The sequence below is a fragment of the Triturus cristatus genome, chromosome 11 (assembly GCF_964204655.1).
Source record: "Triturus cristatus chromosome 11, aTriCri1.1, whole genome shotgun sequence".
In the NCBI taxonomy this organism is placed as follows: Eukaryota; Metazoa; Chordata; class Amphibia; order Caudata; family Salamandridae; genus Triturus; species Triturus cristatus.
Genome location: NC_140594.1, coordinates 533,018,552 through 533,042,710, shown reverse-complemented (window position 1 = coordinate 533,042,710; position 24,159 = coordinate 533,018,552). Strand labels below are relative to the sequence as shown.

The 24,159-nt window shown below is 44.6% G+C and overlaps 1 protein-coding gene across 4 annotated transcripts in view; it reads left to right on the top strand.

Moving 5' to 3' along the window:
• SLC4A5 (solute carrier family 4 member 5) overlaps positions 1-24,159 on the top strand; it is a 753,917-nt gene that overhangs the window by 686,219 nt on the left and 43,539 nt on the right. For all 4 annotated transcript variants that reach the window (XM_085633456.1, XM_085633454.1, XM_085633455.1 and 1 more), the window contains one exon: positions 12,324-12,385. In XM_085633456.1, the coding sequence (XP_085489582.1) occupies positions 12,324-12,385 (62 nt within the window). The remainder of the gene's footprint in view (positions 1-12,323; positions 12,386-24,159) is intronic.

The following is a 24,159-nucleotide window of genomic DNA, read 5'->3' as shown; positions in this document are numbered from 1 at the left end:
TGAGGGGGTGCTCCTCGGCCTATATTCTCTGATGAAATAAGAGCTCAATTTATTAAAAAATATGCTGTGTAATACAGTTACATAATTCAATGATGATGAGTCAGAGGAGGTAGGAAGGGCCTCTACTTCAGCTAAGATTTGCTCTGATTCTACATCATTAGCAGCTAAGATATCTGGTCTCTTTAAAACCATTTCCCTGTGCCTGTTTGATGGAGTTCTTCCATTAGCTGCCCGCAGCCCTTTTTCTAAGGTTATAGCTTTAATTTGAATTGCAGAATCTGACCAACCTTTGACGGGTGCCAGTTCAAGTTTTGGGATTCCTCACAGGGCGTCTTCCTCCATTACAAGTTCCTGTTCCTCAGTGCCCAGGGGCTCAAAGGTGCAAAGGTTGCATGATGCAAGGGCAATGCAAGCCCTTAATTTAAGAAAGATTTACTAAGCCATGCATAATAAAATTGTATTTAAAAAACTATTTTATTTTCTGCTTCTTGCACTGTGAGAAAGCAGTGGGGTGGCGCTCCTCCGCCCAAATGAAGTCACTTTTGCCAAAGGCACAGTACAGTGGTCACTTTCCTTTATAATATGACCTCTCTGCATAGTTTCAGATTTATCAATGTTGCTTCTTCTCTACCTCCTTGCAAGAGTTCCTTTCACTGCTTATCTTTTTGCCTCTAGTGTTTGTAGCTACTGGCTCCTTGGTATTCTACTCTATTGAATCCATTCCTCCCTTTTCCCCTGCAGGAACCACCCACTTTACCTAATTTCTTTGAGTAGTTTGTAGGACCGTGTCCACCTTTCTGTATTTTACCTGTTAGGCCTTGGAGGTTTCTCTGATTTTCTATTTAACCTTCATCTCCCTCATTCCATACCAAATTTGATGCTGAGCCCCTACCTGTCCCCAGTGGTCCCCTCTTGTACTCCTTCTTTTGAGAAGTTCACATATACATCAAATCCCAGATTTTCTAAAGTTTTGGGTTGGGTTGCATCAAATTTTGTTGCAGTTCCGATGCAAAATCTAGTTTGGGATTTACAAAGCCCTTCTACAGCACATATGCAAAGGGGAATACTCCTGTAAGAATAGTTTTTGTGCCGAAAGGTATTCTTTACTGCACAAAAACTATTCTAGCCAGAATGGAAGCATGTGCCGTGGTGCAAGGATGTCTAGTTGGCACTAGCCAGCCATTAGTGTGCTAGTGCTACGATAGAGCAGAACCGCAACATATCTTAGTAGTTATGGCGTATTTCCCTTCTAATTCTTCGACGCAACACAGTACAGCAACTTCCCTTGCTGATTTGCATTGCATCGTGTCAAAGTTTAGTAAATCTGGGCCCATATTTAACAATGCTGTCATCATCTTGGAGTTACTGGGTACTACATGATCTGTCCTCATATTTCGTGCAGCGTCTGAAAGGGCTGTCTGAGATGACCCTCACGCAGTCATGTACTAAGAAAACTAAGGCTCTGTCTCTCTAGCCAGTGTTTTTGGGACTTTCCCTGTGCTGACATCTCAACATCACACATAATGCATATCTCTTCTGAAATGCAGCTTGCATTTGTATTTATGTATTATGGGCTTAATTTACTCCGAGCTGTGTCATTTTAAAAGCACAGGGATTCGTTGTGTTAAAATCCCTGCTTTCCCCTGCGCTGGCGCACAGGCTCCCTTACATCATGTTGCAAGGGTACCTGCGTTGTGGGGATTAAGGTTTTTGTACAGGAAGGTACACCTTCCCGCACAAAAACAATCATTGATGGCACATTAAACGAGCCTTTGCAATGAAATGGGTCTTGCATTACTGAAAGTTTGAGCTAATGGTGTTGCATTAATTTTTGCTACGCCAATAGTTCGAACTTTCAGTAATGCAAGACCTGTTGGATTGCAAATGCTTTTGTCGCCCTAAGTGGGAAGGCTATGCTCAGACGTGGGTCCCCTGCCCACTGTGCCACTGGTTTCAAGCTAGCCTGGCTGATCAGACGTGATACCTCGAAACCAGTCCCAGGATGCTTTTTTCTGGTCCAGGGAGGACTTGGCCTGGCAGTTCTGGCTGGACTGTTCTCATGGGGAGCAGGGTACAGACTGATTTGCATATGACTGGGTACAAACTGGGGTGGCATGGTGAGCATAAAAATGATGGATTAAACCCAGATCTGTGAATGGGGGTGAAAGTTTGCTTTGTTCAGCATTCCGTCCATCATCTGTTCTTTTTACTTTTAGACACTTGGTATTTTTTTACTTTAACTATTCTGTGCCTCAAGGGAGCTAAGGTGTGCCCTGCATATCCTGGTGGCCCATTACAAGGCTGCAAGTCCTTCCTGGGGTAGAGTGGTGGGAGGAGTTGGCACTGACACCCGAATAGGGCTGTGCCTGCCCTCACACAAAGAAGTCTCCACCCCCTTTAGTGTGTCTGGAGCCAGGGCAAGGAAGGACAGGTGCACTACACAGACTTTTGTTTGAAGTTTACTTACTTCAAATGTTGAAATGGGTATAAGCACTGGACCTGTGATACCATATACTTAGAACACTTTTGGATTGAGGACATTTTGCCAGGAAGAAACGCTCTGTTGCTGTCAGAAGGGACTGCAACTTTGCTGTTTGCTTTGGTGTGCTGGCCTGCTGCTTGTTGCTTCTGTCCTGGGAATGAACGGACTGGACTTTGCTTTCTACATCCTGCTTTCTAAAGGTCTCCAAGGGCTTGAGTTGAGCTTGCCTCCTGTTGGAAATCTCAAGGCCATAAACACTTCATCAGCAAGCACCTGGGCACCTCTACTGAGAGACGTGCCAAGTGGTGCCAAATTCAGTTTCTGGGCTCTTGGAAGTGAGTTCTGGTGCAACAAGAAGAAAAATCAACACATCAACACCAAGTGTCTTTCTGAACTGGTGCATCATCCCCAAAACTCAACGCATTGCTGCTACCTGTAGCGAAGCTGGGCCCCTGCTTGACGCAATGACCATGGCAGTCCCTGACTTTTCACCGCAGCACCTCTAAAGAATCGCCGCTGTGTGAGTCTCGAGAACTGCATCACCGAAGTCTGCGACACACTGCTCTGAATCTGATGTAGGACCTGCTACGACTCTCTGGGATCGAGGCAGCGTGATTTGACCTTCTATGTGGCATCGATACATCATCGCTGGGCACCGATTTCATTATCAATACCACTCTGCAGTAAGGAACCGAGGTATCATCCCCGCAAATAGGGCCTCACCGCCCCTGCGCCACGCATCGTTCCTGGACATGGATGGCTCAGCAACTCTGTACCGCCTTAAGAAACCGACGCATCCCTTGCTCTCAGCAACGCATCACCTCCTCTGCGCAACACAATTTCCCTGCACGTCACGTGTCAACAACCTGCATAGCTGAAGGGCACCGATGTATCACCTGTTTTTTCAACGCATCACCTCCCCTTCACCATGCATCATCTTTGATTTTGCTTTAAAATCCTTCACAATCCTTGCAGCTACTCTGTTTTCCAAACTCTCTATTTTCTCAATTGTAAAAACCCTTGTTTTTAAAAAATGGAAAGATTCAAAATGGCCTCTTCATGAGGGAATACACAAGTATCCAAATTTCCCAAAGTGGCCGCCATACGGGACACACAGCCTATGCTTATGGTGTTTCCTAATGCTTTTCCTCTAGTATTGACACAAAGCTGAATCATGCTCTTCAACAAATGCAATCAATAACCTTACAATGCATGTGCTGGGAGCTTGAGACCCCCCAGCACCTAAGTGATAGAAACACAAAGGTCAACACCCAATAAGTCATGAAATGCAGACGAGTCACATCAGCTCCAAAAACAGAATTGCAGACGGAAAACATGTACTGTCACAGTGCAACTACACTTATGTGAGTCATAGGGCACCATAAACTCAAAATGCAATTATCAAATGCAGTTATCCACACTTAAAATAAGAATTGTCTGGCTAACACAGTGTTACAATTAAGTCACCAACCGTAAAATATGCCTAAATTGTCCTCTTACGTCATCAGATCAAAACATCACTCAATCTTAAAGGAGCTGTCCAGCTAACGTACTTATTGTAAGAAATTGAATTATTTGTTGAATGGGGTAAGTACCCACCACAAGTAATAATTAAACCTGAGCTCAACTCCCTGGTCGCTATGGCACAAAGCAAATTGGCTTAGCTTAGAGGTAATGGATAACGTATTTATATAGTGCTAAACAGTATTAAAGTCAAAATGCAAAACAATAAAAATCCCAAAATGAAATAGAAAAATAGAGTAAAATGTAATCAACAAATTGACACCAAAATGACATTAATCCAATAAGGGGCACTCAAGATATGATTTTTTTTAATGTTAGATGGAAATAGCGCCAAGAAGCACAAAGTGCCGATGACACAAAATGGATGCGGTAGAACAGGACTCTGTGCAATTTGATGCTGATCGCGATTGAGCTCAGGACGAATACTCTTGTTCAAAGATTTTACCTTCTGACTTTAGTCCTTTGAATTGCAATCCGCCACAGGAGTACACTTATTAACACCACCAGTACCTCAGGGGGAGACACTAGAGACTCAGATGGTGACAGACGGAAGACAACAAGAGCATTTGGTTTCAGCCCCGTTGCTTCTGGTCAGCTGGAAAAGTGCAGGAAAATGCCCCTCGTAGCTTGTTGTGTCCCTGTAGGTTTAACAGGAGGTCAGTCCCTTAGAGTCCACTTTTTTTCTTTGTCCTGGGTACAGGAGGGAGAGCAGATCCAATCTTTTAGGCTCATCTCAGTTCTCAAGTAGCAGGTTCAGTCCTCTTCAGATCATCCACAGGTCCAGGAGAGTTCTGATGTGGGTGCCTGGGGATGCCAATGTTAGCAACACAGGTGGAGCGCCTTGCTGCTCCTATCGAACGCACAGCCTCAGTCCTTAAAGAAAAGATAACTCAGTTTTTCTGTTAATTAACTTCTTTTAATGTCCAGTTAATCCATAGATCAGAACAATTACAATCCAGTTTTTCACAATCACATGCGTGACAGTTAATGCATTTGGAACACTTCAAATATTGCAGATTGCCCATCCAGGCCCTTCTACTGCAACATGACGAATACATGTAAAAACATCCTCGTTGATGTATCCAATGCATTTCGGGCATAATCTTCGCCCTTCATCAGGGATTCACTGCAAATTTTTAAAAACACAGCGTTAACTGAAAGACTCAGTACCTTGGTTATGACGCTCATTGGAAAATACATCCCAGTTTTTATGCATGTTCTGTTTTATAATCGCTCATATTAACCTGTTCCCTCTAATTGCTTTCTGCATCAAAACCTAAACCACAACAAACTCTTACAACCCACAAAACTTTTCCCCTTTCGATGTCACTATGAATTTCAACACATCTTTCCCTCCAGCGGCTTTGCTTTACAACCAACGGTTTACTCCCTACGTACTTCAAACATCTTCCCATCGCGCTTCCTGCCTTCATTACAACGATGTGCAAAACTATATGTAAAACCTCCCCCTTATTACCTCCCGCTTTTTTCACAGTGTCCGCCAGCTCTCCACCCCTTCCAACTACCAATCACCTTAATTACGATGTTTTAAACTACTAATCCCAGAATACCTTCCGGCTCTTTATTTGATGCATGGATGTTTCAAACACGTCTATATTTTGTCAAAGTTGAAATAACTCTAATTCCCCGTCCACCCTAGAGTGTTACTTGACACATTAAATATGGCATTTTAACACATAGCATCAGGCGGGCAACTAAAGCCAAATTTCGGGGGGGGCTGAAAAAATTTCGGGGGGGGGCTAAGTCTTCCAGCCATAGGCAGAGCGGCTGTAAAGAGAGGTGAAAAGACAACAAAAGCCTCATTAACGAGTAAATGGTCTTTTAAAGACCCGTGAAGTACTCTGGTGCGACTGCAATTAGACGGACGCCAGCCCGCGAGGCTGTCTCAGCCGGGCTGACACACATGACGGGGGGGGGCTGAAGCCCGGTGAGCCCAATGGGTGTTGCGCGCCTGCATAGCATACTGACAGGCATGTCAGTTTTCAAAATTATATGTTTTCCCCGTAGCGCCCATAATCCCAGATTTGAATAATGAACTGCGATCCACCGTGACTCTTTAAAACATGCCGATCTTAAAAACCAGATGTCTTTGTCTCGCATGTGAAAATCGAAATGCTTTCATAATACCATGATGGGTGCAACATGTCATGCGGGCAAACACATATAATTACACACATTAGTGACGAAATGCACACCATTATTTATCTAAATGCTTTTGGTTTCTAATTTCATTATATATTTTTTGCGTGCAGTCCAGATACAGTGGTTTTGCCCTTCTAACCACTCGAATGAATAATCAACACAGGTGGAGCGCCTTGCTGCTCCTATCGAACGCACAGCCTCAGTCCTTAAAGAAAAGGTAACTCCGATGCCACAGTTATGCCAGGCAAGAGCTAGTGGCTGGGAATGAACACTGTAAACACCCTAACTAATGGGGTAAAGGTTCCCTCAGCTACCCCTATTCACTTGTACATTATCACGATGGCCGGCGTCTTCAGCCACACTAAACATGGGCTAGAAGGGTGTAGAGGTGTGTGTAGTATACTATGGTACTCCTAGTGTCCTCCCACATCTAACACTAAAATCCAGTTTTAGGCAGTCCCTGAACCCAAAATCATAGACAGAAGTCTGGTAGATCAAACCTGAGCTTTCAACAACAAGTCAATGGATACACTCAAGTTGTTATGGCATCTGCTTCCCTCCTTTGAAGTATGCCCCAAATGTTATATGTAAACTCAGCGGACATTTTAAACAGGCTTTGACACTGTAATGATAAAAAAGGCCCACTTTTATTGCCCCAGCCTGTCTTGCTGGGGGATAAAAGAAGTGTCAGCTAACCATTGCCTGTGACAGGGCAGGCCTCCTTGAAATGCACCCCAAGTGTCACATGAAAACCGCCAGCAGACCTGTCAAGTGGGGCTTAACACTTCAACAGGATCTGACACTGTAATGTCAACGAGAGGCCCACTGTAATGAATGCCAGTCTGGCTTGAGGAGCAAAATAAGAGTGCATGCCTGGATGTTTGCTAAATCTGCTCGATTATAGGTAGACCTTGTGAGAAGCTGGCCTGGTATGATGTACACTTACGTAAGTTGCACCAGTCCAGAGAGCCCTTACGGTGATTTAAGAGGTTTTAGAGAACCTAAGAAAGCTCCCTTAAGTGGTAGCTGTGGAGAGCAGCATTCAGGCTTATTCCAGAAGGAGTGTAAAGCAGGTTGTTTTACCAGAATGCAATCTTATAGTATCGATTAAGTGAAAAAGAGCCACACAAGGTATTTATAAAAATATGTATTTGTTATATAATACTCTCTAACACATGGAAATATCTCCTACCCAGAAATATGCACAATGCACACAATACTTTAGCAAAGAAACATAGTAAATAGCACGAAATACACAGTGGACCCCAGGGGGGACCAAACCATATACCTAGAAAGTGGTATAAGAATCACGACTCAGATCAAGACAGGGTCGAGAGGATGTAGAAGTGCTGGGACCCAAGGAACCACCCAAGGTGAGTTGATAGGTACCCCACGGAGAGCGTGTACAGTGTGGGGACACAACTTCATGCTAAGTACAACTCTACTTGTAAGTTGCGGTTGGATTTTTATAGATTAAGGACCCTTCCCAGTGGACCCTGAAGAAACCCTGTGGAAGACAGAAGGTTGGAGAGCCACCCCACCCGTGGGACCCTAGTATCCATGTTACCTACACCAGGCAGGCCAGGTGCATACGTGTGCAGTAGTGTCGTAAACCACTGTCGAATCCCACCGAGGACTTCAGAAAAGTACCTCTGCTGAAGAAGGAGAAAGTATCCAGTGAAATCCGTAGGTGGATTCTGGATTAGAGGTACCTGCAAGCAAAGGGGGCAGAGTCTAGGTCACTCAGGAGTGACCAGGAGACTTGGAAGACGAAAGTCCTCCGATGTTGGGTGTTGCAGGATGGGTGACGATGACCTTGACTTTGCAGCTATGAAGACCATGCAATGCTGAGGAGGACCAGGAGCCATGCACGAGCTGTCAAACGAAGGAAATTGAGTGCTGAGGGGGCGGCGGGAGCACCAACAAGCCTTTGCAAATGCAACCAACGCGAGAAGCGAAGAAAGAGCAACGTCGGGACTAGCAAGGTCCAGGGGACTTACCACCAGCAGACAGTCTGGGCAGGCCCCGAGCAATCAGGGGAATCCAAAAGAAAGAAATTAGATCCTCAAATGAACCCACAGGCCAGAGGCAATTGAGTCGCAAGAGAAACTCAAGCAGCTCACCAAAAGATGCAGGCCATGATGCACACGATGCGGTGTGCCCGAAGATTCTAGTCACAGGAGGTTGGGGCTACTTGGTGTTGTATTTTACATAGCTTCTGAAGCTGGTCTCACGATTGCATTAGAAAAATGCAAATTCGGAGTCAATGAGGTGGAGTATCTTGGTCATACTTTGTCCAGTGAGGGAGTAAAACCAAAACGTAGTTTGGTGGAAGCCATTGAAAAGGCTCCCGCCCCAAGAGATAGAGATCAACTCAGGTCATTCTTGGGGTTAGCAGAGTACTACTCGAAATTTGTTCACCATTTTTCAGACAAGGTACAAGAGCTTAGGAACTTAATGAAGAAAGGTGCCAAGTTCGAGTGGACTGAAGTATGTCAACAAAATTTTGATTCTATAAAGAAATGCATCATAAATGCTGTGTCTTTAAGGCCATTTGACCCTAATGACCAAACTAGCATCATTACTGATGCCAGTAATAATGGATTAGGTGCAGTATTAGTCCAGATGCACAAGGGACAAGAAAGGGTAGTGGCGTTTGCGTCCCGCACACTAAAAGGGGCAGAACACTCTTATTCTACCATTGAGAAAGAAGCTTTAGCATGTTGGTGGGGTATACAATATTTTAGGAAATTTGTGTGGGGAACCAAATTCCAATTACATACTGATCACAAACCTTTGATAGATCTATTCTCCGCTAGAGGTGCAAGCAAGTCCACTCCCAGAATAGCAAAATGGCTATACCGTTTGCAAGAATATGTTTTTGATGTGAAATATATTCCAGGTGTAAGGAATGTAAATGCAGATTGCATATCTAGACTACCGTTAGAAAATACATATGAGGAGGAAGATGATGAATGGATGGTTGCTGAAATAAAGGATGTGTGTACGGCCATCAGTGAAATTGAGTGGAAGGAGGCCATGGAGGAAGATGTTGTACTAGACATGGTTATAAAAACCTTAAGTTGTGAACAAGGATGGAAGGCACATAAGGATCTAAATTCCTTCAAATTGATATGGTCTGAGTTGAATGTGATAGAAGGTCTACTTAGGAGAGGTAGTAGATTAGTGGTTCCGGAGAAATTAAGAAACAGATTACTAAACATCATGCATGAAGGGCATGGGGGAATGTCAGCTATGAAGAGAAGGATCAGAGTAGATTTTTGGTGGCCTGGTATGGATGTGCAGATTGAGCGTTTTGTTCGAGATTGCATGGCTTGTGCGTGTAGCGACAAGACCCACTCTTCTCAAGAAACCTTTCCAAGTGCGTCGTCCATGCCTAAAGGTGCATGGGATAAATTAGCCATTGATATATGTGGACCCTTCGATATCTTAAATGCATCAGAGAGATTTGCCATAGTTATGGTGGATTACTTTTCAAAGTGGCCAGAAGTTGCCTTTGTTAAAGAGGTCAAGGCTGCAAGTGTTATTTCATTTTGCGAAGACATTTTTAGAAGGGAAGGTTGCCCCACTGAACTTATTACAGATAATGGACCCCAATTCATATCAGATGAATTTGAGAGTTTTCTGAGGAAGTGGGGAATTAAACACACTACCACGCCAGTCTATCATCCGAGGGGAAACGGGTTGGTGGAGCGTTTCAACAGAGTACTGGTTGAATGTATTCAATTAGCATGTAAAAACAAAGAGCTATGGAGGCAGTGTGTCAAGGACATGTTGTGGTCGTACCGCACAACTCCACATTCAGTGACAAGAGAAACACCTTTTTCCTTACTTAAAGGAAGGATTCCGTGTTCTGTGGCTGTGCCACCTTGGATGAATAGAGCTGGAATATACAATGCAAACTTAGAGGAAATGCGGAATAGAGTAGACAAATATCAAAAAAATTATTGTGATCGCTTTAATGAAAACATTGTGAAGCCAAAACGTTGTTTCAGGCAAGGAATGTTTGTGAGAGTATTTGTTGGAGACAAGGCAAAAAAGGGTCACTCTAAATGGTCTTCTCCCAAAAAGATTATGGTTGTTAAGGGTAACAGTGTTAAGTTGGATGATGGAAATTGGTGGAACACTAGGAAGGTATCACCATGCTCCAACCCTGAAATTGTTATGTCTCCAAGTACTCAACAAAATATTGTTGCATGCAGAGTTAATACTGATCCTGTTGGATTGCCTGTTGCTAAGGTCAGAACAAATGTAAGACAACGTACAATGCCTTCAAGATATAAAGATTACGTATGTACATAGTTTTATTTTTTTTATTTTTAAGGGGGGAGATGTGTTGTATTTTACATAGCTTACCTTGTTGTTAGTTACCATGGATTGCCATGATGAAATGGAATACTGTGGTCCCCTAGCAACATCCATCTGATTGTAAACTGGGGCAGAGGAGTTGCAGTTGGACTTGTAAGCAGAGGTGTCCCAGGGGTCTGTTCCTTACAACTAATAAATCATAGTTCTTTAAGAGGAGTGTGCTACCTTCTTCACAAAACTTGGAGCCCGAAGATCTTCTTGGAAAGAAGTCAACAAGCCTTTGCAACTGTAAGTTGACGAGGTGCACAGGGGTTTGGTTATTGCAACCCCCACGAGGGATACTAGTCTCAAACTTGGTGAGAGGGCAGGGCAAACCACCACCTGTGTTGCAGAGCCTTTCAAGTCTGAAGGAGCTCAGGATCAGCAGACTGGTCGACTTAGTTGCGGTGCCTCCGAATGCAGGGGAGTGACTCCTTCACTCGAAGGGAGATCCCTTCAAGTTTCTTTGATGCTTCACATGCCTTGGAAGGTTCCTGTATGTTGCACAGGCACAGACGATGCAGCAGACTGGAAGGGAGATAAAGTCAGGCCCAAACAAAGTCCAGCGAAGTCCAGAGAGCCCAGATGGTAGAAGAGGAAGTGGGGTCTGATCTGAATCTTATCCCACGACGAATCGAGGAACCTGCACCCAGGTAATCCCTTACGTACCCTAGGGAAAGGGTTGGGATGATTTAGGGGACCCTCCCAGGGGCCAGGAAGAAGATTACTCCCTTGTCCTTTGTCCATTTTTGCACCAGGGTGGGAGCCAACGGCTCCCAGGACTGGTTTGATCTGGACTATGCATGGAGACACCAAACGTTCCCCTCATGAAAACTGAGTGGTGGGGGCAAGCGCACCCACCCTACCTCAATGCACTAAATCCTGTCTGGGAGGTGGTCCCACCTCCCTGTGACAGGATGCCTATTGTTCTGCCTTCCCCTGCTGAAGCTTTGCTCAGCAGCAGGGCAGAATCGTGTCTCTGGTCGGCAGCAACCATTTTGCACTGTCCGGGTCAAGAAGGCTGGTACTGGGAACACTAAGAACCTACCAAATGGCTCTTCCAGTGCTTGAAATCATACCTCCCACACCGTTTACAAATGTTTAATTTTAATATTGTGGAATATGTTGCATAGGCCTTTAGTGAGACCAAATATATTGCTCCTAAATTAAACAAGGTTTGACTTGTCTATTTGCCATTTAGATAGTGGGGGGTCTGTTAACTTCTCAATTCTACACTGAGGATTTTAGAAATTAAATGTGATGTGAATTGTGATTCTGATGGTATATTGAACCATGCATATTTTGAGTGATTTTATTAAACACATTAGTGAATTAAATTAAAAAATGTAGAAATCTGAATGAATATTTTACTACTAACCAGTCATCATATATAAAATGTGAGAAAAAATATTTGCTAAGCCCCAGAAAATAAACATTATTAACCACATTCACCTTCAAAAGATAATTCAAGCTTAACTCACTAATACAGCTATCCAAAATACTCCACTACTGCTTCTACTGTAATGGTAAAATGAGTTAGGGATGCAGCTGCTGCTCGCTGGGATGGTACGGACAGGCCTGGGCAACATGCTCTGTGGTCCAAAGGAATAGAGGATGGAATGTACGCATTTATTTTTCTCTTGAATGTATCTTCTTCATGTTTCAATATATAGAAAAATGTAGATCAACTCTTTATGCAATACCATACATAATTCTTCATTAGAAATCTATTCCACAACTTTATGATTAACATGGTAAACCAACTTCTGTGTCTTTTATAATACAGGAAAGGGGATTCCCTTCTGGACTCGCAGATACTTCTCCAAATGGTTCTGATCTGGATCGGAGGTAAGTTGAAATAAACAGGAAGTATGGTGGAGAAAGAAATCTGAAAACACTAACCCATATTTTGAGAATGTATGAATTGTCCTGCCAAAGAAGAATGTAGTTTCATATTCACCCTTACCATTTATTGATCCCTTTGCTTGGGAACAAATTTAATTTTATGCATTCATCTATTTCTTTTTGCAAAGAAGACTGCTAAAACCAGTAAATTATTAGATTAATTCATTGCAGTCCATGAACAATATTATTTGATTGAGGAGGATTTTGAATTCTTGAGTAGCTTGAAAAACCATTAAGACTCAGCTGTCTTACTACTGAAGTGTTGAAATTATGATCAACACCATATGTCTGTCTGCCCTTTGTCCTAGTTTCTTGCCTGCCCTCTTGTAAGGAAGGGCTTCCCAGTGTGTTTGAGTCCAGGTGGTTAAGAATCAAAAAGTCTAATAAAATTCTAAATCCAAAGATCCAAAAGTAAAATGGAATTTCCAGCCCACAAAGATATTGATTTTAGCATGAAAATTGATTGATGTTCAAAGTCGGCTCTGGGTCCATTAAATGAAGCCTCTAGGTATATGGCGGTAAGTGAAATGGGTATACTGAACACTGTGGAAGGGGAGTCCGGTCTTCAGATGGTTTATCAGAAGAACTGCAAATTCTGGTAATGAAATTATCAAACAAAGAACTTCTTTACAAGAAAGTGCCACAGCGTGGCACCGCAAGCCCTTAGGCTGCGCCACCCTGCAGTACTTTCAAAACACAGGGATACGTCATATTTACAACAATATGACGCATACCTGTGTGTGGGTACCTTCCTGCACAAAAACAATGTCAAATAATAATAGATGATTTCCTTTTCCTATGTGTGCTGCAGAATGCAGCACCCCTAGAAAGAGGGAAAAATGAGGAGAAAAGTAAACATTTCTCCTCATTGCGCCTCGCTATGCCACCCCAAGGGTCGCGTAGCATTCTGAAACATTTTGACGTTTTTGAATTGTCGTAAATCTGGAAATGCTGCAGAATACATGAGTGTTCCGTGGGAACACCCACGGCAACACCCATGTCACGCCCCTTTCACACAAAGTGTTGCGTGAGAAGAGGCCATTTTTACAAGGACAGGAAAACCACGCAGGGTGGCTTTACGTGTCCTTATAAATATGGGGCAGAAGGTTGTGCAGCTATGCGTCTCAAAAAAAGTGACGCACCGGTCATGCAAGGGGCATGTAAATAAGCCCCAAAGTAAGTTCCAAAGGGTTCCAAACTGTATAGGCTGTGGGCCAGAAGTACAAAGACATTTTGTGATGGTATACCGTGTAATTTGTAAAATCACATTGTGTGTGATCACAAAATGGTTTTTGCTATATACTTAAATTTATTTAGCAAGTCTGAAAACCATCCTGAAAAGATATTGTGAAAGGGGTGTGCCCTTCTAATTACAATCGAAAATGGTATGTATCAATGGCTTGAAACCACAAAAGTTGCCGACTCGTCAAAGGGGGTAGTAGCCAATTTGCAAAGTTGAAGCTGGGTTTGTTGCACAGCATTCCCTTTGAGAATTATGTCAGATTACCTCAAGGAGAGCAGGAAATGGTTGTGGTGGCGAATGCCTGCTCACCGCGATGTTTTTCAAAATTGCATTTTAAAACAGTACTAGTTCCTTCAGAGAGCATGGGCTACTTAAATAAAAAATAACTTTTTCCTGTTTGAATATGTAACAACAGGAATAATGGTCTGCTGTTCCTTGCAGGTCACCATCCTGGTCTTTTATATTTAATATTAATGGGAGGTTTTTCTGTGGCCCCTGTGCAACTATGAGATTTTTCAATGGATCCTATCAGTACATAGGTTAAAAACCGGTTGCAAAAACTTGATGCACAATTTGCAACGTTTTGCGACTAGTCTTTTTGTACATTTGCCCAATGACAATTGAATGGCTTGTACTGTGCACATTTGTCAGAAAGCAGGGGTAACCAAAGGACTCCAGGCACCCACTACATACACTAGTTTCCTCTAGCAACTAGGGAACTGGAATTTAGGGTAAGGGTCTTTGGCACATTTAAACATCAATAACTCAGAATCCCTAAGGCATAGCAAAAATGCACGCACACCACCAGGTATAGGCCATGATAGTCCCTGCTCATTAATGACCCGCTTATCAAGCAGATGTCTTTGGTCAGTTGTAGCTAGCTGACTTCAGACTCTCATAGGCCCATTGTAAGCTCAGTTTTGGTCTTCCACATAGATTCAGACAGCTAGGCCTTATGCCGCGTAAGTGCTTTTTTGAAAGTACATTTTTAGAGTTAAAGAGGACCGGCACCAGAACTGTCACCATTACCCACCGCCTCCTTCTTTATCATGTCACAACCTCGGTCGAGCCCCCCTCTCGCTTTCGCATTCCAAGCACGAGAGAGAAAGTTAGATACCACCTATCTTTCCCCTTTAATAAACAATATTAACTAGTAAAGGGAAGCAATGAGAAAAATAAATGACACCCAAGTACAACACACAAAAGCTACTCAACACTGTAAAAGCAGTGAATTCTAAATGCCATTCATCATAGTCATACTCAATCCAGTTTGTAATCCACAAAACAGACCCGGTTCCACTTCATTCTCCTCGGTGACCTACCAATAACCGACCACTCATTGCTTTGCTTGGTAAACTCCCTAGATAACTTTGCCTCTTGGCATGACACACTTTTACTTAAATTATTATTGACTTCTGGCCCCACCAAACATTCAGGTAACTTTGCATTTTTTTAAATATTCCAAACGTTGCCATCAGACCGTTCAACAACAAGCCTTCTAACTGTTCTCACACACAAGCGGATGCAAAATCGGGACATCCCTTTTCACACATAATGTCCCCTCTTAACCCTGGCCCAATCTCCTTCCTGCATACCATGTCCAACCACCCTGCTCCTACTTTCACGGTTATTTTCCAAGTTCTCACCAGACCTGAGACCTATATTTCAGCATCCATCCAGGCCTTAATTTCGAACAAAACTCTATCCCCCTCATTACTGTATATGGAATTTCACCGGTGGCACTGTTAGCAGTAGTTCTGTAAGTCCACAATATTCTCTTCACAGCAATTCCTCAATCACCACCTTTAGCCAGTGCCAACTGCAAAACTTCCTTGAGAACTGTATTCCATTTCTCTACCACGGCATTCATTTGAGGATAATAGACAGACTTTCTTTTGTGACGAATACCAAGTTTTTCTAAAAACCCACAAATTTCAGCCAAACCAACTGAACTCCATTATCAGTAACAATTTCTGCTGGAATGCCTTCCCTGGCAAAAATTTCCTCCAAGAACTCAATATCATTCCTAGTTTCCACATATTTTGCAAACATGACCTCTGGCCATCGCAAGAGCATATCTACTGCCACCAAGCCAAACATAGATCCTGATCCCAGTGTGGCAAAAGGCCCCATGCTATCTAAAGTAGCTTTCGTCCAAGGACCATTTCCCTTATCAATAGCCTCTGAAGGATACACCATCCCCTTCTGATACTTGTTACTCCAATCCCAACTAGTACAGTGTCTCACCATGCACTCCACATCACGATCAAGGCATGGCCACCTTGCTAATCCTTCTTTAAATCGCTGTCATTCTGATGTGCCCCTTGTGAGCTAACTCCATAACTCCTACTCTAAGCTTAGAGGGTACTACCAACATCTCACCTATTCTGAGATCACCATCATGAACATACCACTTGTGCTTAACAACCTCGTACATTTTCAGTTTATCCTCCACATTCCTCTTATGCAGCCAAATTTGTTTCACAGATTGCATCACCTTTCTCAGAACTTCATCAGATTCTGTTTCCTTCACCCACTCCTCCTGAGACATGCTCATCGCTGCAACCTCCATCACATTAGCAACCACACACTCCTCTTCAGTCTCAGCGCTGCACTCTTCTTGCAATGGTAAAAATGATACACAATCTGCCATGACATTCTTGATTCTTACACATTTTCCACATTATAAACAAATTCCTAGTAGTGAAAATGTCTACTAAGGGTTTGTGGTCTAAACTTCGACAAAAACTTGTTACTCCATACAGATCTCCAAAAATATGTGATTCCCCAATAGCATGTGAGCGCTTCATTCTCAATCACTGAATAATTATATTCATCTTGCCTCAACATTCTTGATGCAAATGCCACAATCACTTCTTTGTCCATATTGGCTTGCATCAGGTCTGCACTCAAACCATGGTTACTCGCATCAGTCATAATGATCGTGGGCAACTTGGTATCAAAAGGTTTGAGACATGGAGCTACATGAATTTCACCTTTGAATTTACAGAATGACGCAAATAGTCCACACCAGGCATACCAATGTAACATTTGTTCACCTTGATAATAAGGTCATTTTCTTGAGAATGTCCAGTACCATCTTGAAAGTGTCATTATGGGGGCGTGGCCAAGATGGCATACAGGTGAGATGTGTTCCTGAGTCTTTCCGTCTCCAAAGCCGATCCATCCTGCATATTTAGCATCACACCGGGGTTAGTCTGCCCTTGTGGTTTTGCTCTGGCCAGGAGATGCTATGGAGCACCGACAAAGCAAGTACGGAGGGTGGCCAACCACAGCTGCCCTGCCCATGGTCGATGAAGGCCTAGTGGAGAACATGGCCTGGGGTATGATGGCGGTGCTTCAGCCTAGAATTGGTCACAACTAGTGCCAAAGGACCTTGCTCCGCCTTACAGCGACATCGCCGGGGTACTTGAAGTGAATCCCCACTGCACTGCTGACCCCGGGGGCGGTGAGTCCTGAATGCGTCTGCAGTCCCCTGATCTATCCAACGCACCCCGCCCATCTCTCTGGGCCTCTCCTAGCCACATGGGAGGAGGCGCACTATCGGCGCATACCCTCAAAGTACTTGGCATAGTGCCCCGACACTGAATCGCTGCAGCACATACCTCCTTCCACAACCAACCTGGGCCCTACAGATGCAGTTGCGGGGGACCCATGTTTGATGCCCCCACGATAATCACACTTTAGCAACGGCTTAGCTTGGCCCAGCATCGGCCCCTCGGCTGAGACCAGAGAGTGGCTGCTCTTGTATTGCTGCCCCGAGTACCGGTGGGCTGCTGCCGCTATCCCACCCCTGCTGAGGACCATTTGAGGTCTCCCCTTGGGGTGTTGGACTGCTGCGGGGGCTGGGGTGGTCCCTCCCTTGAGCTCCCTGAACGCCAGACTGGCTACACCCCCAGGACTCTTCTGCCCAACAGTTTTACCACATAACGCTTGTGGAGCCTGGGCCATACCCCATTAAAGGTCTCTGGGACACTGGCGGCGGGGATTGGATTTGCTGCTTGCCTTGCCTAGTGCATCTCTGCTTCTGGGGCCCCAGTGGACAGACTTGAGAACTGGGAGTCACCCATCTCTTCTCCAGCATGTAGCAGCATTCCTGCGTTTGACGGCGGTGCTGAGACCGGGCCCCAACCCTTGCACCCAGCCTGGATCTTACCGTCCCTGACATCAGCTAGAAACACCTCCCCGGCCCTGTACCCTTCTGGCCCCACGAGAATTGTTTGGACACCCCCGCAGCAAGAGCACAGGACGCTATTGAGACCGCACTTGCCCTCTGGTGTCCCCCCCAATGGACAGCACCCATTAGTTACTGCAAGGCAACTAGCCATAAGTGCACTAGGACAACCATTGGCAGACTTATGACTTGAAGACCTTATAAGCTGGTAACTCCATAACACCAGTAACTTCGCCACTGAGCACCCGATCAGCTACTCCGGATTTTCAGGAAGGTTCCCTTGAGAGTGAGGTGGACCATTTTCTTTGCTTCACCGACTGGGGCCCCATCGGCAATAGGAGCCATGGCCACCAGATGGGAGAAAAAAGGCCTCACATTCAGGGGACATGCTCACTAGGCCCACTGGATCGCAGATCAGAGATTCTTCACGGCCTCCGGGATCGGAGACCACATCGGGAAGCGGGGAGGCGGATGCCGTGGTCACCCACTCCTTCTTTTGCATCCCTTATGAATGATCTCCAGACCCTCAAGAAAGATCTCTCAAAAGACCTTAAAGTGGTCCGTCGAAACCTCAACAGCCTGGGCGATAGAGTCTCCTCATTGGAGGATCATGAAATAAGTTGCGATGAGGAGATTGTACAGTTGCAGCAGCAAGTCCTTCAACTCAGGGACCAACGACTTAACCTGCAAGCCCACACCAAAGGTTTAGAAAAACGATCGTGGTGCAGCAATATATGTATCAGAGGCATAACCACTGGTGTTGAGGGAACTGACACACATGGGTCCTCAGAGAGCTCTTCTGTTCGATCCTGGAGATTTCATCGGAGATGGACATCAAGCTTGATTAAACACATAAAGTGCCCCCCCCCAAAAAGAGATTGGACTCTGCGCCACCAGCGGACATACTGACGTGCATCCAAGATTTTTCACTAAAGTAATGCATCCTTCACGCAGCTAGAGACAGATACACAATACAGTTTCAGGGTACTAAGCAGATTGTTTATCAGGACTTGGCCACTTCTACACTCCAGAAGCATAAATTATTTTGCCCTATCACTACTAACCATAGATATGCAGGTATATCATACTTGTGGGGGCACCCCTTCGGGCTCATCATACGACTAGGGAGGCAAACTACATCAACTTTGATCCCTTGAGGAGGCCTGTCAACTGCTGGGCATCAACGACATCCCATCTAATTAATCCCAAATCAATGAGTGTGAGCGGGGGACCTGCAGACGCCGATGATGGAGTACCACAGTAGCACCGTCCACGGGACTCTGTCCTGACCCGGACACTACGGCTAGAAACCAGCAGGCAATTCTAAAGACGTTCACCAGAGATTCTACTGGTGCAGATGTTCCATGAACCTGGCTGTGAACCTTCTGTTTTTTTATTTAAGGAGGGTGGTTGTGGCGGTGTGACGGGGACTTTAGGCCACAACACACTCCCCAATATCTCGTTCCAGTTGGGTCTTTGATTCTGGATATTGACTGTATTGGACAATGTTTCATTGGTTGTTTACTCAATTTTCAATTGTCTTTATTTTATTCTGAGGCAGATGGCAGTCTCATATCACTACCTCAATGTACCCCTCTCTTGTTTTTCCATGCTTCACACCACAGAACACATATGATGAACCATTCCTTCTCTCGAGGACACCTCACAGAGAATTTCTTACCCCAGCATGATGCAACATAGCCTACAGATTCTTACCTTCATGTGAAGGGTCTCAATAATCCTACTGAGCACTGGGCCATACTCTCCTATCTAGAACACTCAGGAGCCCACATCTGCCTTCTCCAAGAAACCCACCTGCATGCCAGTGACGGGCATTGAATGCCCTCAAGAGTCTTTCCACACCAATTCTTCTCCTCCAATTCCTCTAAAACTGCAGTAGTAGCGATTCTGGTGTCCAGTTCCTTTGAAGGTAAAATAGGCTCCAAACAGGCCTAAATCTGGAATAGATTACTGGCTTGCTCAGTCTCCCTGGGCACTTACACTTTTACCCTGGGGACTAGCTACACTCCTAATGAGGGTCAGGAACACTTTTTACACCACGCAGTGGCTCATGTAATAGCAACAAGGATCATTTAGAGCTCTTGGAAGGGGCCTAGACCCGGTTTTTAATAATGACCTATACAGATCTGCCCAACACCTAGATCAAATCGGGGCCCTCTCTTGGGAGGGTGTGCTCTAGCTAGAGGAAATGGGTTTGGGTGACCTTTGGCATACTCTGCACCTACATTCATGTGATAACACATTTTATTCTCACGCACATAAAACATACACTCAAATAGTTCACTTCCTAGGCACATCTGGCATCCAATCTTTAGTCATGCGTTCAGAAATAGTACCCCGTTCTTTGTCCAATCACACAGCGGTGTCTCTCACCCTGGCCTTTCTGCCGATGCAACCCTTACCCAGATCCTGGTGACCACGAGAAACTTTTACATCAACCTGCAGTCATTAAGCAAACCAACAAAACCTTGGCAGATTTCCTTGAAATCAATGACAATGCAGAAGTTTCTATATCTACGCTATGGGAAACCCTGAAAGCGGTAGTTATAGGCAAACTAATAGCGATTTTCACAGCAGACAATAAGCTCTGCAGGGACAAGGGAGAGCATTTATCCCTCTCGAGAATATTCATAAACATACGGGCGCTCCCCGAGTTTGGCATCAATTGAAAACTGCTCTAACACAACTGGCAGGTATTGATCTTGACAGAGCAGAGTACGCTGCCATTTGACTTTGCCACTCTTTTTATGTTGGCAGAGTCAAGGGTGAACGCATGCTGGCCAATAGATTACGGTTGCAGCAACAGGCCACCGCAGTCCAGGCTATTCTGGATGCAGATGACTTAAAACCTGCTGGCGATGCTCAAGTCATCTCTGCCTTTCAAGACTTCTTTAAATAGCTATATGCAGGACAGGACCTACTGGAAAACATTTTGGTTCTGTATCTCCGAGGCGCCCATGCCTCGAAATTGACATGGGAACAGGAGTCCGACCTAGATTGCCTGGGTTGAGAGGTTTTCTCTATCATATCTAGGCAGAAACTTTTTAAATCACTGTGCCCGAACAGATTGCCGGCTCTCTTTTACAAACCTTTTGCATGACTATGGCTCCTCGGAGATACAGCCTCGATCCCGCCTTTTATTCTAGTGGCTTCTATTGTTGTCATCCTCAAAAAAGGCATGGACAAATGACACTGTACATCTTACCGGCCGATATCACTTCTAAACATCGATCTCAAGCTATTCACTGGCATCCTGGCAGCTCACCTAGGCACTCTTCTTCCAGGCCTCATTGCCCCCGATCAGGCAGGTTTTGTGCCCCATTGACAATGTAGTGATAATATGAAACAAATCCTACATTTAATTGATAAGGCCCAACGCTCACACCGAGACTGAATGCTCTTGGCCGTAGACAGCGGGAAGGCATTCGATCGGGTTAATTGGCCATACCTGGTATCCAAACTTAAACACCTTGGACTTGGCAAACTCTTTTGTACATGGGTCCTTAGTAACTACGGCCCTCCAGTCTCAACTGTTCTGGTGAATGGACAAAATTCAGCCCTGTTCCCCATTTGCAGAGGCATGTGCTAGGGGTGTCCCCTCTTGCCCTTGCTTTTTGCACTCTACATGGAGCTTTGACCCAGAGAATTAGCAATAATCTGAATAGTAAAGTGATCCCTTTTGGTGGAGAAACACACTCCATCAGTCTATACGCAGATGACGTCCTGATGACCCTGGAACAGCCATCTACTTTCCTCCTAGCCTTTTTGAGTGAACTGGAGGCCTTTGGGCATGTTTTGGCTGCCATTACTGGGCACAGGGCTCAGTTATGGAAAAAATGAAAGAGGCTTAAGGTGTGAGGGGCAGCATCCCCCTGCCGGAGGATATGTGCAGCAGGGGGTTGACCAGTGGTAGTAGGCTGGGTTCAGTACTTGGCCTACAGCTAGACCCTGCAGCCAATCCCTGTTGCGCATGGCCTAAGAGCATGCACAGCTGGAAGAGAACATTTTCAAAAAGGTATAGGCGGTATATCATAAACTGTAATTCACTGAAAATCAGTTAAAGTGAAGCTCTGGGTAGTACTGGTTATAACACCATAACATATCTTTAAAAACCTTCTGAAATTCACTTACAAAATCACAGTTAGAGTAAAGCTATGGTTGCAAAAAAAAAACTAAAAACCACTGAAATACACCAGTTATGATTAGCTCTGGAACACAGCTCTGTGGCGCTTATTGGAGGTACATGGTGGGCTAGTTGGCCCCCAGGGACCCTCAGGATTCAAGGGGACTTAATCCCCCAATTTACAATGCGCCAGGCGGTGTGTTTGCACACTTGTAATATCAGGACCCCCTCCCTGCGCCACTGTGGCCACCGCTGGCCCCTGCTATTATTTTTAGACAATGCCCTTGGGACCTGGCCCACCTGGGGGCCTCATTAAAATGAAGCGCGGGAGCCCGCGCTTCATTCTTTATAAATTTTTGCCGGATTTGCGACCACAACGCGAATTCCGCCGAAATTACAAAAATAAATGCTTTTTTGGCCCTGGGGGTCCTTGTTGGACCCCCTGAGCAGGCCTAGAGGTTCAGGGTGTTTCCACCCTGCCCCCTTTTCTTGTTTTTTAACCTTTATTTTAAGATTTTCTTGTGACTCGGTTCTACCGAGTCACAAGATGGCTGCCAACACTTCCTGGTTTGGAGTGTTGGCAGCCAATGAGAGTGAAGCAAGGGCTACCTTTTTGCCAAATTTGGTTTAATTCCGTTCAGCAGTTCGGGCTGTAGCTTTGTCTAAAGTTTCCTATGGAAAAATACATGGGGAAAACGTGTTTTGGGACCCCCTTTTTTTTCAGCCCCCGCTTGACGATTCACCCTGAAACTTTCAAGACAGGAGCTGACCGGAGCGCCACACTAGTTTTGAAAATTTCGCGAAGATTCGTCAACCGGTGCCAAAGTTATTGGGAAAAGAAAAAAACGCTTTTGAATAGAAACAAGGTCTTAACTATAGCTATATATGGATGTATGATGTTACAACGCATGCTGTTACAACGCATGCTGTTACAACGAAAGTTTTACAACGCGAGTGCATTGACAACGCAGGACATTACAACGCAAGTCTTTACATCGACTTGCACTAGATGGCGTGCTAACATTAAAAAAGTGTAATTTACTATTCCAACTCCAGTCCACGTAACAGTAGGGAAGGTGTTGGGATAAAGTTCCATTGGAAAATAGGTGCAAGACTGTGGTCGACAAAGCAGTGAAGAATGGTGCTGTGTAATGCATGAAATTCATTTTGATATCCATAACAAATGGGTAAAGCTGGTTCACCCTCTTCTACATTGTCATAAATTGGCAACATTTCTTTATCCCTCCCTTTTCAAAGGTTCTTTGCTAGACAACCAAATGGCTTCAAAGTATATTAGAAATTTAACAAAAGCAATTATTTTTCTATTTTGGCTCGATGTCCATGAAACTTGAAGAAATGTTTGTGAACAATGCATATATTTTTAAAGAAGGAAAATTACAAAATACATTTAAAATATAAAGAAAATGTTGGCTCTTTAAACAGTTATGAAGTTTTGTGAGTAATGGGAGTGGAGGAGATTAATGGTTTGTCTGACAGCACTTCATAATTACCCATTATTCCCAACATTAGTAAGCTATACACCATCTCTACAAAACAGATCATAATTGTCATACCTTGTAGTATCATGGTGAATACTGCAAAATTAGTAATCTCCAAAATGTCCAGACGTGAAACAATTAATGTTGGTTTATGCACGTTCGATATTTGAGTTTAAGTCAGGAGTGAAGAGTCATATTTGATGTTGGGCAATACTTGAAAAAATAAAGTGGTTATTAGGAAACATGGTAAGGAAACAGACAGGATCTTCCTTCATTGCAAAATAAAGATGTGCATCTGGAACAAGTCTATGTCATGATTCCGTGAGCTGTACCGCTACCCGAGGAGAAACGGGTTAGCGGTCTAGATCTCAAGAGACGGAAGCGGAAGTCAGAAAGACCCACTTCCGGGCGGACGCGCTTAACAGCCGGGAACTCCGGCTGCCCAGCGCTTTGGATTCTCGCCAACGCCGCAGAAGGAGAGACGCCGTTCCGGACTGCTCCGACAAGCCACTGACGAAGAGACGCTGCTTCGAACTTCTGCCCGCACAGGTACTGTTTCCTGCATAGGGTGCTCAGAGGCCATTGGGACGACCGTCTCTGCCGTCTCGCACCAGTGGTGCGCCCGTTACTCCGTGT